Genomic DNA, 14073 nt, shown 5'->3' with positions numbered 1-14073 from the left:
CGTAGAGAATGGTTTATTTAGATCAGGGCTCAGCAAACCGCAGCTCTCTGCAAACCCTGGCCAGCCAGCTGCTGTTTATGTAAATAAAGTTTTATTGAAAACGGCACCACGACATCCACCTGTGGCTGCTCTGCCTTGTTACTGAGGGGTTTCCGGGTTGCATCCACGAAGGCCGAAACACCTTTGGGCCCTTTCACACACAAAATCCAGCCGCCTCCTGGTTTACACCGACAGGCGACAGCTGTCTTATGTGGCTGCGTTGTATGCCGCCTTAGCCCCATTTATTCACTGCTCCCTCTGCATCGTCCTTCTTTGGTTAAAAACATGTGCTGCTCACCAGGCACCAGAAACAGGGCTGGCCCAGCATTGTCTCTGTCTCCAGGGCTTGGCAGCTCGGTGGGGGTGACCCCACAGGTCACCCGAACGCACGGTTCACCTGCACACATCAGCCCCTGCGAAAATCGCACGTCACGTGAGGAATAAACAGAAGTATTGTTTGAAATATTTTTTTAACCGTATTTCTTTATTTTGAGAGAGAGAGCGAGAGCGCGCGTCAGGGAGGGGCACACGGAGGAGGTGGGTCTCGAGAGAGAGAGAGAATCCCAAGCGGGCTCCACGCTGTCAGCGCCCAGCCAGACGTGGGGCGCCAACGCACCAACCGTGAGATCATGACCTGAGCTGAAATCAAGAGTCAGACACTTAACCGACTGAGCCACCCAGGCACCCCAAATTTGATAGAGTTTTAATAGGTTTTTGTCTGGTCACTATTTCATGAACTGTGGGTTTCTGACGATTTGTATGACCTTACTGAATAGTAAGTTTGAGCAGATGCTTTAATCTTTATCCTTCCATTGGTTGAATGAATATTATTATTCGATAGGGTTATACCTCTGTAAAAAAAAAAAAAAATTCAATCAAAAAGAAAGCTTGATGGGATACTATAAATACATGTAGGAATATCTGAACTCTTTAAAGAAAGGAAACCATATGTTGGGGCTTGTTTTAATCACCTCAGAGTTTTGGAGTCAGAGGAGGCCTTTGGTGGATCAAAGCGGTAAGTATACAGAAGATTAATCGCCTGACGGCCGTGGCTTTTATCCTGACTGATTGCTGGAATTACTTGGGGAGCACCTGAAGAAGGCCTTGTGTCTGGAACCCACCCCAGGCCAATGACAGCACAACCTCTAGATGTGGCTTTACTGTCTCCAGGAAGGGCTGACGTCCTCCGGGTGATTCTGATTGAGTCAGGGACCTGAAGCATCCAAGTTCCCAGGCAGTGCTGATGTTCCTGGCGCCATGCTTTATGAACCTCCGCTTTATAAGATTCTTAATTCCGTACAAGTAGTTCATATAATTACTCGAAGTGGCAACTTTACACGGTACTTTTAAAATTACGTGATTGGTAAAAAAAAAAAAAAATTGATAAATGTATTACACAAAATTACTGTCCCTAATAAATACATAGTAGAGAAAAAAGCATTCACAATCTTTTAACGTAAGTATAATCCTAGGACTCAAGAGAACTGATCTAGACACAGGGCACCTGGGTGGCTCAGTCGGTTAAGCGTCCGACTCGATTTGCGCTCGCTCGGGTCCTGACCTCGCCGTTCAGGAGTTGGAGCCCTGCCTCCAGCTCTGTGCTGACCGCGCCGTGCCTGCTTGGGATTCTCCTCTCTCCCTCCCTCTCTGCCCCTCCCCTGCTCTCTTTCTTTCTCTCTGTCTCTCTTTCAAAATAAATAAACTTTAAAAGGAAAAAAAAGTGATCCAAACGTCATCTAATACAACCTGCATTTGACAGGTAAGGACCTCGCCCGTGGTCACGGCACTAACCCGCGATGGAGCTGAAACTCCAGTGTTTTCATTTTCAGACCAAAGGCTTTCCCTTCCCGTTGACCACGTTACCCCTTGCTAGAGCACACGCGCAAGGCATCTTTGCACTCTTGCCGGTTTTCGGTCGAGGCTTACACATAGCAGATGTGTCCCCTTCAGTGGTGGCAGCGTGGACCCGGGACCGCCCTGCCGGTTCTTGCCGTGAAGCAAGAGGCTTCAAGGAGCACCGCCCCCGTATCTTGAAGGTCTTCGGCCCGTCGTCCTTCTCGTACCTCACGTCCCTGGCCTGGAATGCTCACGCTGCCCATCTTGTTGGCTGTTTACGGCCGCGTTTGCGTATTTCTCTAGACGAGGCGGTGGTTTTTAACGTTGAGTTAGGAATGCTGTGAGCTTTTCTTTGTTGCATTTAGAAATCCCGCCAAGTTTGGAAAGAACTGATTTTCAACGTAGAAGAATGTGCAAAAGAGAGCAGTTGCCAGCAATCCTCAGTAAAAGGGTAATGTCCCTCTGAAGGCTCCGTGTTCAAGCTGATCCTAGGATTTGGTTCCTGCTTAGTTTTGCTTTGAATAGAAACTTGACACTGGGAAGCAAGGGGAGGTTAGGTTTTAGGTTGGATTACTGTGAGATCCTCTTGTAAATGGAATATCACCTTGGGTCAGAGCCTTCCTGGAACTGTTGAGGGTTCAGTGTAACTTTCCCAGGCTGCTGTTTTTGAGTCATAAATGGAGCCACGTGGCCTCGTATGACAGAGAAGTTTAGATTTTCCATTTGGTTATAAAATGAAGAAATAACGGTGATTCGGTTACCTGATGGGCTCAGATGTTCACAGGGACTACTGTCTTTCTGTCTGTCTTGTTGTCTGCCTTCCTATTTTGTCTTTCCATAGCCTGTCTCCTTAACTCAGATTTATATATCGTACGTGAAGTGTTTTTTAACAGCATACAGTTGGCCATTGAACAACGACACAGACTTGAACTGCGCGGGCCCACTTACATGTCAGTTTTTTCCAGTAGATATATGGGAAACGTTTTTGGTTTTTTTTTTAATTTGCAACAATTTGAAAAAACTTGCAGATGAACTGCATAGCCTAGAAATAACTGAAAAAATTAAGAGAAAGGTACTGTAAGGCTCTAGCATATGAGCACATAGACAAAATATGCGTTAATTGACCATGTTATTGGGAAGGCTTCTGGTCAACAGTAGGCTCTTATGTAGTTAAGTCTGGGGGGAGTCAGAAGTTGCACGTGGATTTTCAACTGTTGGTAGTGGGGGGCAGTTGGTACCCCTAACCCCTGCGTTGTCCGTGGGTCGGCAGTACAGGAAAAGAGACCAAGTCAAAGCACTAGGTTTCCGTAATGGATTTGAAATTCCTATGTACCGCTTTTGGCCCGTATATCTAGATTGCGGTGTTTTTCAAAATGAAAGCATTTTGTTTATTTACTGAAAATGAGTTAAATGGGAAGTAAAATGGTAGCAGGCTAGGAAAGGCAACCCTAGGCCGGGCACTGTGCTCCTGCGTATCGAGGAAGCTGCCGTGTAGAGAGCAAGGGGCTTGCCTGCTGCGTCTTGGCGCCGCGTGTAAAAATGGCAGACCGTTCCAGGTAGTGAAGAAAAGCCAGGTGATTCGGGTACAAAGTTGATTTGGGAAAGCGAGGTCACAAGGTGTAAAGGGGGGAGCCCCGGATATGAATTCCAGCCCTTGGCTTTCTACCCTGGGGACGGTTTAAAAAAAAAAAAAAAAAACAAAAAAACCTCTCTGAGCCTCACCTGGAAAAGAAGGATTAACTGCCGCTCAGGGTTGTGAAATGAGAGCGTGTGTATAAAGTGAGTGCCCCGTGCGGGTCTGGAAGCGTTAGGTGCTCTCCGCTGTGGGCTTCACGACACGGGTGGGGTGAGTGGCGGCCGTCTCTGGAGGTGTCACCGGAGCCCACGTGCCTGCAGAGGTGGAGGGAGACACAGGGAGGAGCTGTGGAGGTGGCTCGGACTGGGACAGAGGGACACAGGAGGAGGAGGGACAAGGACAGAGATGTGAGGCAGGAATGGACGTTCGAGGTGTGTTTTGGGGACGGTAAATAGCCTGGTCTGAGGGACACAATGAGAGACGACTTTTCAGTCTGTTAATGTGGACAAGTTCTCCGTCTTTTTCGGGCGTTTTGGTCTTTTCCTTCTTGAAAATAACCTATAGACTAGAACAAGAATAAAACTCCTGTTTCGGCATTTGCAAACCTTCTAGAGAGCGGTGAGATCTTCATCGTTACGGTTACAATCTTTTTTCTCCTTACCCTTCCCACCCCCTTCTCTTTTATCTGCATTCTCAGAGCCCCCCCCCCCCCCACTCTTCTGGCTTAAACTTCTCCCTGTCCGGGTCTTGGTTCAGCCAGTGGCACCCTGCGCTGTTGTGGTAGATCTGTTCGTGGTGTTAGGGCTGGGGAGTTGTTGGCCCCTGGACTGGAAGGAGTCCAGCCTAAGGGTCTCGGGTCTTTGAAAGTCGCCGATTTTTAAAACTGTAATTCCAGTAGTATCCACTGTGTGGTGCTCACGCACCAGATACAAATTCTAAAACTGGATGGTTGAAAGGGAGCTCGAATGCATCGTGACCGCGTATGAGAGGTTAAAACCCGTATCACACACAAAAAGAGGGAAATGGAGCATGTTCTTTCGGTGTACCAAGATTCACTTGAGTCTCTCCTAAGCAACAACCTCCAGTGCCGCTTTAATAGTGTGATTCACTGATCTCATAAATTCCCAAATCTTAGGACATGCGTAGGGAACTACAGGCCATCAGAGGTGGTGTAGACACGACACGGGCAGGTTCTCAGTTGCTACTGAGCTCCAGACCAGCTGCCTAGAGAACGTGGGCTGTCGGTCATATTTAAAAATGACATCAAGAAAGACGTCCAGCCTCTTCCACAGTATGATGCTAAGCAAATATCCTGGAAGGGAAAATTGACAGGGGTTCAAAGCTGCTGTCTGTTTTTCTCCCTTAAGGTCTGACCAAAAGAAGTTTTGAAATAGACCCTTTATTTTAAAAAGTTTCTTTTAAGTGAGCAGCTGAGCTCTCATTTAGAACATATTTAAGTGATTTCAGTGATGTTGGTATTTTTACAAGCTCTGCTAAGGTTGACTGTTGGTCCCGTTACTTACAATGGCGTTTTTTCCCTCTGCAGGTTTTCATCTCTGTCAACTGCTTAAGCACAGATTTCTCTTCTCAGAAGGGCGTGAAGGGGTTGCCTCTTAACATCCAAATCGACACCTATAGTTATAACAACCGTAGCAACAAGCCTGTGCACCGGGCGTACTGCCAGATAAAAGTCTTCTGTGACAAGGTAAGATTGTCAGATTGGGTAGGGACCCTTAGAATGAAGCGTGTGAGTTTTACTCTTTCTCCCAGAAGGCGACCAAGGTCCTCGTAATATTTAAGGCTCACGTAAACGTGTTGCTAACAATACTAAGTAGCCTATTTTAAATGAGAAAGTATTGTGGTAGCCATGCAAAGACACATTATATCGGGGAGGGAAAAAAATCTCATTTTAGCTGAAACACTAGAAGGTCCAGTGAGTACGTTTCGTTGGGCGTGTCGGTAGAGTCAGGCGGTGCGCGTAGGAGCCATGAGCTCGGTCGTAGGCGGCGCCCAGCTTACTGGACTTATAGACAGCGGCTGCCGTGCCTGAGTTCTTGAACTTGGTGTCTGTGGACTCCGTGCAGATCACCGGAAAGGGCTGTTCTTTAACTGGCTCACCCCTGCTCCCGGCCCTTTGGTAAGTCGCCAGCCAGCGGGCTGAAGCGGGAGAAGGTGAGATTCAGTTTCTTCTGCACAGCAGCAAGGAGGCAAAAAGAGAAAGTATAGGCCCAGATGATCTCGGCATCCTTTCTTTTCTCTGGAGAGGAAACGATCACTTTTGTCAGGTGCGGAGCCGCGGGCTGGGCTGGATGAGATCCAGGGAGCCGCGGGGAGGCCCGCTGGGCGTTGAAGATTGCAGACCGCGCTCTGCTCGGGACCTGCGTGTTGGCCATAGAGAAGTGAGCGCTCCGTTGAACTAAGACTGAAGACGGCTGTGACTTTTCCCTCTCAGAAAATCGTGGGCCACATTCTTTGCCATCCCCTCTTTTTAGCCTGTAAACCAACCAACCGACCCTCTTTATTGTTAAGATTCTTAGAAGGCGGGCCCCTGGGTGGCTCGGTCAGTTGAGCGTCCGACTCTTGATTTGGCTCAGGACATGATCCCAGGGCTGTGGGCGCCAAGAGTCGGACACTTAACCAGCTGAGCCACCCAGGCGCCCCCAGCACACATTGGTGATTTCACGGTTCTATAGGCCAGAAGTCGGACGCAGATCTCGCCGGGCACAAATCGAGCTGTTAGAAGGTTGTATCTCTTCCCGGAGTCTCTACGGGAGAATCTGTTTCCTTGCCTGTCTTCTAGAGGCACCCGCATTCCTTGGCTGGTGGTCCCTTCCCCCTTCGAAGCCGGGAGACTCACGTCACATCCCTCTGACACTGCTTCCGTCGTCGCATCTCCTTGTCTGGTTCTGTTTTTAAGGACCCTGTGATTATACTGGGCTGACACAGACCATCTCGGACACTCACCCTTCTCTCAGCGTCAGCTGATTAGCAACCTAATGTCTCCTTTGCTGTGCAAGCTGACATATTCATAGGTTCTGAGGATTTGGGTGTTTTCATCTTTGAGGAGCTGTTAGTCTGCCCACCACAGGACTTTCGTGTATGCTCCGTTTTACAAATGACGAGTCACATCAAGTGTGGAGCCGGGATTTCTGACCCCAAGGCACATTTCTTTCCTTCATACTGCATTCCTTTTATCAGGCAAAAGAAAACCCAAAGAGGTGTCCAAAGCCTACAAAGTATAAGCCCCAATTTTTTATTATCTGATTCAACAGACTTAAAATTATTCTAGCTGTTTCCCAAGCGCTTACTCTGTTTCTGATGTATCATTCTGGGACCGTACAGTTTGTGGACTTATCCTGGTCCATGGATCACCCTTAGCATATCTGTATTAGACCATGTCAGCATGAGTTAGAATGAACTGGAGTTTTCCGTGTCAGATGGCAAAAATACAAGCAGTTTCTCAGAGAAGGAACGGTATCGATTCATGATCTTAAACGAATTTGGGTTTGTTTTGTTTTGTGTTTGTTTTGTTTTTTCTTTCCGAGATTTTATTTAAATTCAAGTCAGAGGCGCCTGGGTGGCCCAGTCGGTTAAGTGTCCGACTGGATCTCACCTCAGGTCTTGATCTCACAGTCATGAGTTCAAGCCCCACATTGGGCTCTGCGCTGGGTGTGAAGTCTACTTGAAAAAAAAAATGAAACTCAAGTTAGTTAACATCTAGTGTAGTATTGGTCTCAGGAGTAGAATTTAGTGATTCTGCCCATCACAGCAAGTGGCCTCCTTAATGCCCATCACCCATCTAGCTCATCCCCCAACCCTCTTCTCTCCAACAGCCCTCAGTTTGTTCTCTATGGTTAAGAGTCTCTTATGGTTTGCCTCTCTCTCTTTTCTTTTAAGTTTACTTACTTATTTTGAGAGAGAGAAAGTGAGCAGGGGAAGGGCAGAGAGAGGGAGAGAGAGAATCCGGAGCAGGCTCCATGCTGTCAGCCATCAACGTGGAGCCCAACATGGGGCTCTGTCCCACCAGTCATGAGATCGTGACCTGAGCTGAAATCAAGGGCTGGATGCTTAACCAACTGAGCCACCAAGGCACCTTGTCCCTCTCTGTTTTTCTTTTCTTTTCTTTTCTTTTCTTTTCTTTTTTCTTTTTTTTCTTTTTCCTTCCCTTCCCCTATGTTCATCTGTTTTGTTTCCTAAATTCCACGATTTACTTTGCTTAGCATAATACACTCTAGTTCTATCCATGTCGTTGGAAATGGCAGGATTTCATTCTTTTTGAAAAAAATTTTTTTTTACATTTATTTATTTTTGAGAGAGTGAGACAAAGTGAGAGCGGGGGAGGGGCAGAGAGAGAGGGAGACACAGGATCGGAAGCAGGCTCCAGGCTCTGAGCTGTCAGCACTGAGCCCGACGCGGGGCTCAAACCCACAGACCGTGAGATCATGACCTGAGCCGAAGTCAGACACTCAACCGACTGAGCCACCCAGGCGCCCCGACAGATTTCCAGTGTCTGTGTGTGTGTGTGTGTGTGTGTGTGTGCACGCGTGCATGCGCACCTGCTACATTTTCCGTTCATCAGTCGATGGACATTTGAACTCATTCCATAGTTTGGCTGTTGATAATGCTGTTATAAATATCGGGGTGCATGTGCCCCTTTAAATCTGTATTTCTGTATCCTGTGGGTGAATACCTACTAGTGCAATTGCTGGGTCATAGGATAGTTCTGCCTTTAACTTTCTGAGGAACCTCCACACCATTTTCCAGAGTGGCTGCACCAGTTTGCGTTCCCACCAACAGTGTAAGAGGGTTCCCCTTCCTCCGCATCCTTGCCAACTTCTGTTGTTTCCTGAATTGTTAACTTCAGGCATTCTGACGGGTGTGAGGTGGTATCTCATTGTGGGTTTGATTTGTATATCTCTAATGATGTGTGATATCGAGCATTTTGTCATATGTCTGTTAGCCATCTGTATGTCTTCTTTGGAAAAATATCTTCATGTCTTCTGCCCATTTCTTAAGTGGATGATTTATTTGGGGGATGTTGAGTTTGAGAAGTTCTTTATAGATTTTGGATACTAGCCCTTTATCAGAGGTGTCATTTGCAAATGTCTTCTCCCATTCCATAGGTTGCTAAATTTTTAGTTTTGTGGATTATTTCCTTTGATGTGCAGGTTTTCCTTTCTTTCTTTCTTTATTCTTTCTTTCTTTCTTTCTTTCTTTCTTTCTTTCTTTCTTTCTTTCTTTCTTTCTTTCTTTCTTTCTTTCTTTCGAGAGCGTGAGCAGGGGAGAGGGGCAGAGGGAGAGAGAGAGAATCTTAAGCAGGTTCTTAGCTAAGCGTGAAGGGGCTCAATCTCACAAACTGTGAGATCGTGACCTGAGCCGAAATCAAGAGTTGGATGCTTAAATGACTCAGCTGCTCAGGTGCCCCTACAAAGATATTTTGTTACTCAGTGGTTGTACAAAGATTAGAAACCGTGTGTACAAAGATTAAAACTGTTTGCTGTGTACATGTGTGCCGATGCACAACTTTTCTTCAGAGTTGCAGCATTGAGCGTGGTTTGGGACAACACGTGATTTCACCTTCTGGAGTTGCTGCTTGCCTACTCACCGGTTCATTTAGATCACGTGGGGTAGGAGCATATTATCCAAGGTCTTGGATAGCATGGCCACTGTGTAGGCCAGTCACTATTTTCTTTTTTTCCCATTACTTGTGTGTAAGCTCCGTACCATTTGGGTAAAAGGAGATCACACAAAGCTGTAGTTAGAAAGTCGGCGTCTGTACCTAGCAGTGCTTTGTGTGGCCTGTCTGAATGCCCGGATACCTTCAGCCTTCCTGCATATGCTGTCTTTGTAAGGCCCCTAAAATGACCAATTTTCCCCTTTTGCTGGAGCAGAGATCTCCACGGGGATGAAAATTGTTGGTCTCCTTTCCCCTTTGCCTCCCTCACGGCACATAGCAGTGGTAGGAAGTGTCATTTAATTGCAAGGTATCTAAGGGACGTGGGAGGTGATTTACACACAGTTTTCATCCCCAGATTCTACCTCAGAGCTCAGGGTTGCTATAAAATCCTGCATGGGAAGAAAATATGCATTGCTGTGTGTTAATTTTTGAAGTCCTTGAATCTTTCAACCACATGAAACTCCTCTATGACCTCACACCTTGATTCTTGTGTATCTTGTTGTAACTGCTGTTGCCCCTTATGGTCGTAATTGCTTCTGCTGTTTTTTCTTTTGCATGTTTTATTTATTTTCGAGAGAGCACAAACAGGGAGGGGCAGGGGGGGGGGGGACAGAGGATCCAAGGCAGGCTCCGAGCAGACAGCAGAGAGCCCAGTGTGGGGCTCAAACTCATGAACCGTGAGATCATGACCTGAGCTAGAGTCAGACCCTCAACTGACTGAGCCACCCAGGCACCCACTTGTGCTGTTCCGCATTGTCTTGTGCTGCCTCTTCTCCGTGGAATATCCCACCTGCCTCCTTGATTCCCACCTTTCTAAGATTTTACTCACCTACTATTTGGTGCCTGTGAATTCATTTTTCTCTGCTGGTTCTTAAAACTCTCACATTCTATGAATCTGGTCTACATCTGCAGTAAGAAACTGGAAATAAGACCTCTTTCCGTATCCTGCAGAGGTACTTGCGTTGTTTTTCTCTCCTAAGAAGAAGGTTTTCTTAGTACTTTATTATGAATTGCTCAACTGGTTTGATGAATGGGATTTTCTCTTATTTCAGAAGCAGCAGTGATTTAGCAGCTTTTCAGACAAAACAGGAACAGGAATTGGATCTCTAACCCTTGAAAATTTGGCAGCTCCTCTTTCTACAAGCTCATATATATATATATGTATGTGTGTATATACACACACACACACACACACACACACACACACACACACACACATATCTGTAGTTTATCCGTATAGAGAAAAACATCATTGACATTTATTTCCTACAGATAGTTTTCTTCATCAGAGTGATACCCACCGTAGCTGTAACCAGGAACAGATGTCATTCATCAACTTTTAAGGTCATGGCCTGAGGTGATTGCCCAAGATCAGTCTCTTCAGTTGTTGTGTGAGAGAGTGAAACAGCGTGAACTTAAATGGTTTTCTGTAATGCCATAGGACTTCCTTTAACATTTCTTGCAGAGTCTGTGATGAACCTTCCAGCTTTCGTACGTATGAGAAGTGTTTCACCTCTGGTTTTTATTTTTTGAGAGAGACAGAGGGCATGAGTGAGCGAGGGGCAGAGAGAGAGAGAGAATCCCACGCAGGCTCCACACTGTCAGCGCAAAGCCTGAAGTGGGGCTTGAGCTCACAAATTGTGAGACTGTGACCTGAACTGAAGTCAGGTGCTTAACCAACTGAGCCATGCGGGCGCCCCTCACCTCTGATCTTGAAAGCTTCTTTTGCTGGGTATAAAATTCTGGTTGCCTGCTTTTTCCTTCAGTGTTTGAAAGACATGACTCTGTTGTTGTCCGGCTTACATTTCTAATGAGAAATCTGCTCTCATCGGCCTCTTTGTTCAATGTGTCTATTTTTCTGTGACCCTTTTTAGATTTTTCTCTTCTTACTGGTTTTGAACAATTTGATGTGTTTCTTTACATTTCTTGTACTTCGAGTTTGTTGAGCTTCTTGGATCTGTGCGTTTGTGGTCTTCATCCTATTTGAAAAAATTTCCAGCCGTTGTTTCTTCAGATACGTTTGTTCTTGTGTCCTTCTTTGAGAATGCCAGTGGCACATGTACGTGTACGGCTGCTTAAAGTCCCACAGCTCACTCGTGCTCTTTTCATTTTCTAGATGACTTTCTGTCTCTGATTCATTTTGGATAGTTTCTGTGCTAATGTCCTAAGTAAAGTTCATCACTCTTTGCCTTTGCCTTGTCTGACCTGCTCCTAATCCCATCCAGTGTGTTTTTCATCTCAAGACGTTGTAGTTATCGTCTCTGGAAGATCAGTTTGGATCTGTCTGAGATCTTTCATATCTCAATATGTTGTTTTTTCACTGACTTTTTGGACACATGGAATGCAGTCACAGTAACCATGTTAATGCCCTTGCCCGAATTCTGTGTCCATTTTGGGTGCTTTCAGTGGTTTGCTGTCCTCCTCAGACGGTCACGTTTCCCTGCTTCTTTACGTGCCTGGCCATCTCCCTGGACACTAGACGTTGTGAGTTTTCTCTTGTCAGGTGCTGCATGGTTTCGTAATCCTCTGGATCTTCTCAAGCTTTGTCCTGAGAGCAGGTAAAGTTACTTGGAAACATTTTGATCCCCTGCAGGTCTCACCGTTACGATTTGATAGGTGGGTCAGAAACAGTGCTCACTGTCAGCTAATTATTTGCTGACTGTTCTGCCCACTACCCTGTGAATTTTAAGTTTCTCCAGTCTGACTGGTGGGAACAGGCACTATTTTCAGTGAGTTTCGGGCACTGTTTTCTCGTCTTTACTGAGGGCTTTCCCCCCACCCTTGGGTAACTTCCATAATTACACCCGTTTATCTCAGTACTCTGCTGACTACTTGAGGGGACCCTCCACAGATCTCTGGGGTCCTTCCTGGGTCAACTCTTTCCCCTTTGCTACTTTGTCCTGCTTCCTTGATCTGTCTGGATTTTCAACTCTGTCTCGACCCAGGGAACCTAGACAGGGCTCACCTGTGGACGCCCCTCCCTGTGCTGCAGCCCGGGAGTTGTGAAGGCAGTCCGAACCTAGAGGGCTCGTCTTGCTGGTTTCCCGTTTCAGGAAGCCCTGCTCTTTGGTGCCTGGTAGCCCAGGCCTTGAAAATCCTTGCTGTGTGCAGCCATCTTTTTTCTGTTCAGGGTGGAGGGTAAATGATCTGTGAGGCACCCACCTTGAGTGGAAGTGGAAGTCTCGTATTCTTTTCTTTTTTTAGTTTTTTCTTTACATTTGTTTATTTTTGAGAGATAGAGACAGAGCACGAGCAGGGGAGAGAGAGAGAGAGAGAGAGAGAGAGAGACACAGAATTCGAAACAGGCTCCAGGCTCTGAGCTGTCAGCACAGAGCCTGACGCGGGGCTCGAACCCACAGACTGTGAGATCATGACCCAAGCTGAAGTCGGACACTCAACCGACTGAGCCACCCAGGCGCCCCAGAAGTCCCGTATTCTTTATGGAGGTATCTGATAACTATGGGAGGAGCCGTCCTATTGTTTTAAAACCACCTTTTGGGAAGTGTGATTTATCATCAGAATGGAACTATTGTTAAACTGTTGGAAGGGACCGAGAACGACACAGACCAACTCTGTACAACGGTGGGGGGAGAGCAGACTTATTTACCTGTGTGCCATGTTGAGAGGTGGTGCTTCTCGAAGGATCAGCGTCACATGGCAATGTTTCGAAAAGCAGGTTGTGTGTTTACCAATGTTGGTATATTAACACCTTCTAGAAGAGTCAGGAGGGGGTTTGTGTTTGGTTTTTTAAACGTGGTTTTATTATATAATAGTGCCAAGATCCGTGGGATGATTTGTATTGGCTCTCTTTGCTGTCAGGGAATTTATTTTCAGAAAAATAAGCTACTTGTTCATGTTTAACTGGGTGACTTGGTAAAGAAACCTATGCCACCCAGAAATAAATGCTGACCAGATGAAGTCAAATGATTAATTAGTAGTTATGTTTTTTATTGTACTGACTTGCTTAATTTCAGGTCATGTTTGTTAGTAACACGGTTTTGTATTTTTGCGGGTTCAACTGCATGGCACCTCCGTTCGTGTAATCGATACACGTCGTGTACATATGCTCCCTCTATCGGACGAGTCCACTTTTTCTCTTTGAAGTGATGATGCAGATTTCTAGTTAAATCCTTGCGCTTGTGAGTTACAGCGGTCAGATCTGTCATTCGGTTGACGCCAGGTCCTTGGACAGGATCCCGGCTTTCAGTGATGTCATTGCCCACGTAGGGACGTACACTCGAAGCAGGGGTCAGCTTGTCTGCCGGACAATGGGAACAGTCTCTGATGTTCTTGAAGGCAATGTGGTACATTAGCAGATTTCTCAGCTTTCATTTAACCTGACCACATGCATTGTGGAGGGGATTTTGCTTTGTTTATTGGTTTTTTTTTTCAACGTTTTTATTTATTTTTGGGACAGAGAGAGACAGAGCATGAACGGGGGAGGGGCAGAGAGAGAGGGAGACACAGAATCGGAAACAGGCTCCAGGCTCCGAGCCATCAGCCCAGAGCCTGATGCGGGGCTCGAACTCACAGACCACGAGATCGTGACCTGGCTGAAGTCGGACGCTTAACCGACTGCACCACCCAGGCGCCTGTTTATTGGGTTTTTTAAGTAAATGTTGTTTCCCCATGGTTTCACATAGTTACGCATAGATTCAAGAACAGGCTTTTTAGAGGAAACCGCTATAAGCTCCATGAATATAATAAGTAATAGAGTTCATCTCCAGAGATTTTTTTTCCCCATTAGTCAGATTAGGGTTCAGTATTTTAAAGAGGATCAGATAAAGAATCGTGCCTTGTCTTCTCTTGACCTATAGGGAGCTGAAAGGAAAATCAGGGATGAAGAACGAAAGCAAAGCAAAAGAAAAGGCAAGTGTACTGACCCCAGCTCCCAGTTGAATGCCTGTAAGTAGAAATGTTTCCGCCAAGTGTTTCAGACCTTTTG

General features: G+C 46.3%; 1 protein-coding gene across 5 annotated transcripts in view; it reads left to right on the top strand.

Annotated features, from left to right (window-relative positions):
- GRHL1 (grainyhead like transcription factor 1) overlaps positions 1-14073 on the top strand; it is a 66464-nt gene that overhangs the window by 31331 nt on the left and 21060 nt on the right. For 4 of the 5 annotated variants that reach the window (XM_045054980.1, XM_045054981.1, XM_045054979.1 and 1 more), the window contains 2 exons: positions 4998-5156; positions 13946-14033. In XM_045054980.1, the coding sequence (XP_044910915.1) occupies positions 4998-5156; positions 13946-14033 (247 nt within the window). The remainder of the gene's footprint in view (positions 1-4997; positions 5157-13945; positions 14034-14073) is intronic. The other variant, XM_023252120.2, reaches the window with a different exon arrangement.

The sequence above is a fragment of the Felis catus genome, chromosome A3 (genome assembly GCF_018350175.1).
Source record: "Felis catus isolate Fca126 chromosome A3, F.catus_Fca126_mat1.0, whole genome shotgun sequence".
Taxonomy (NCBI): Eukaryota; Metazoa; Chordata; class Mammalia; order Carnivora; family Felidae; genus Felis; species Felis catus.
This window is presented reverse-complemented; position numbering and strand designations above follow the sequence as displayed.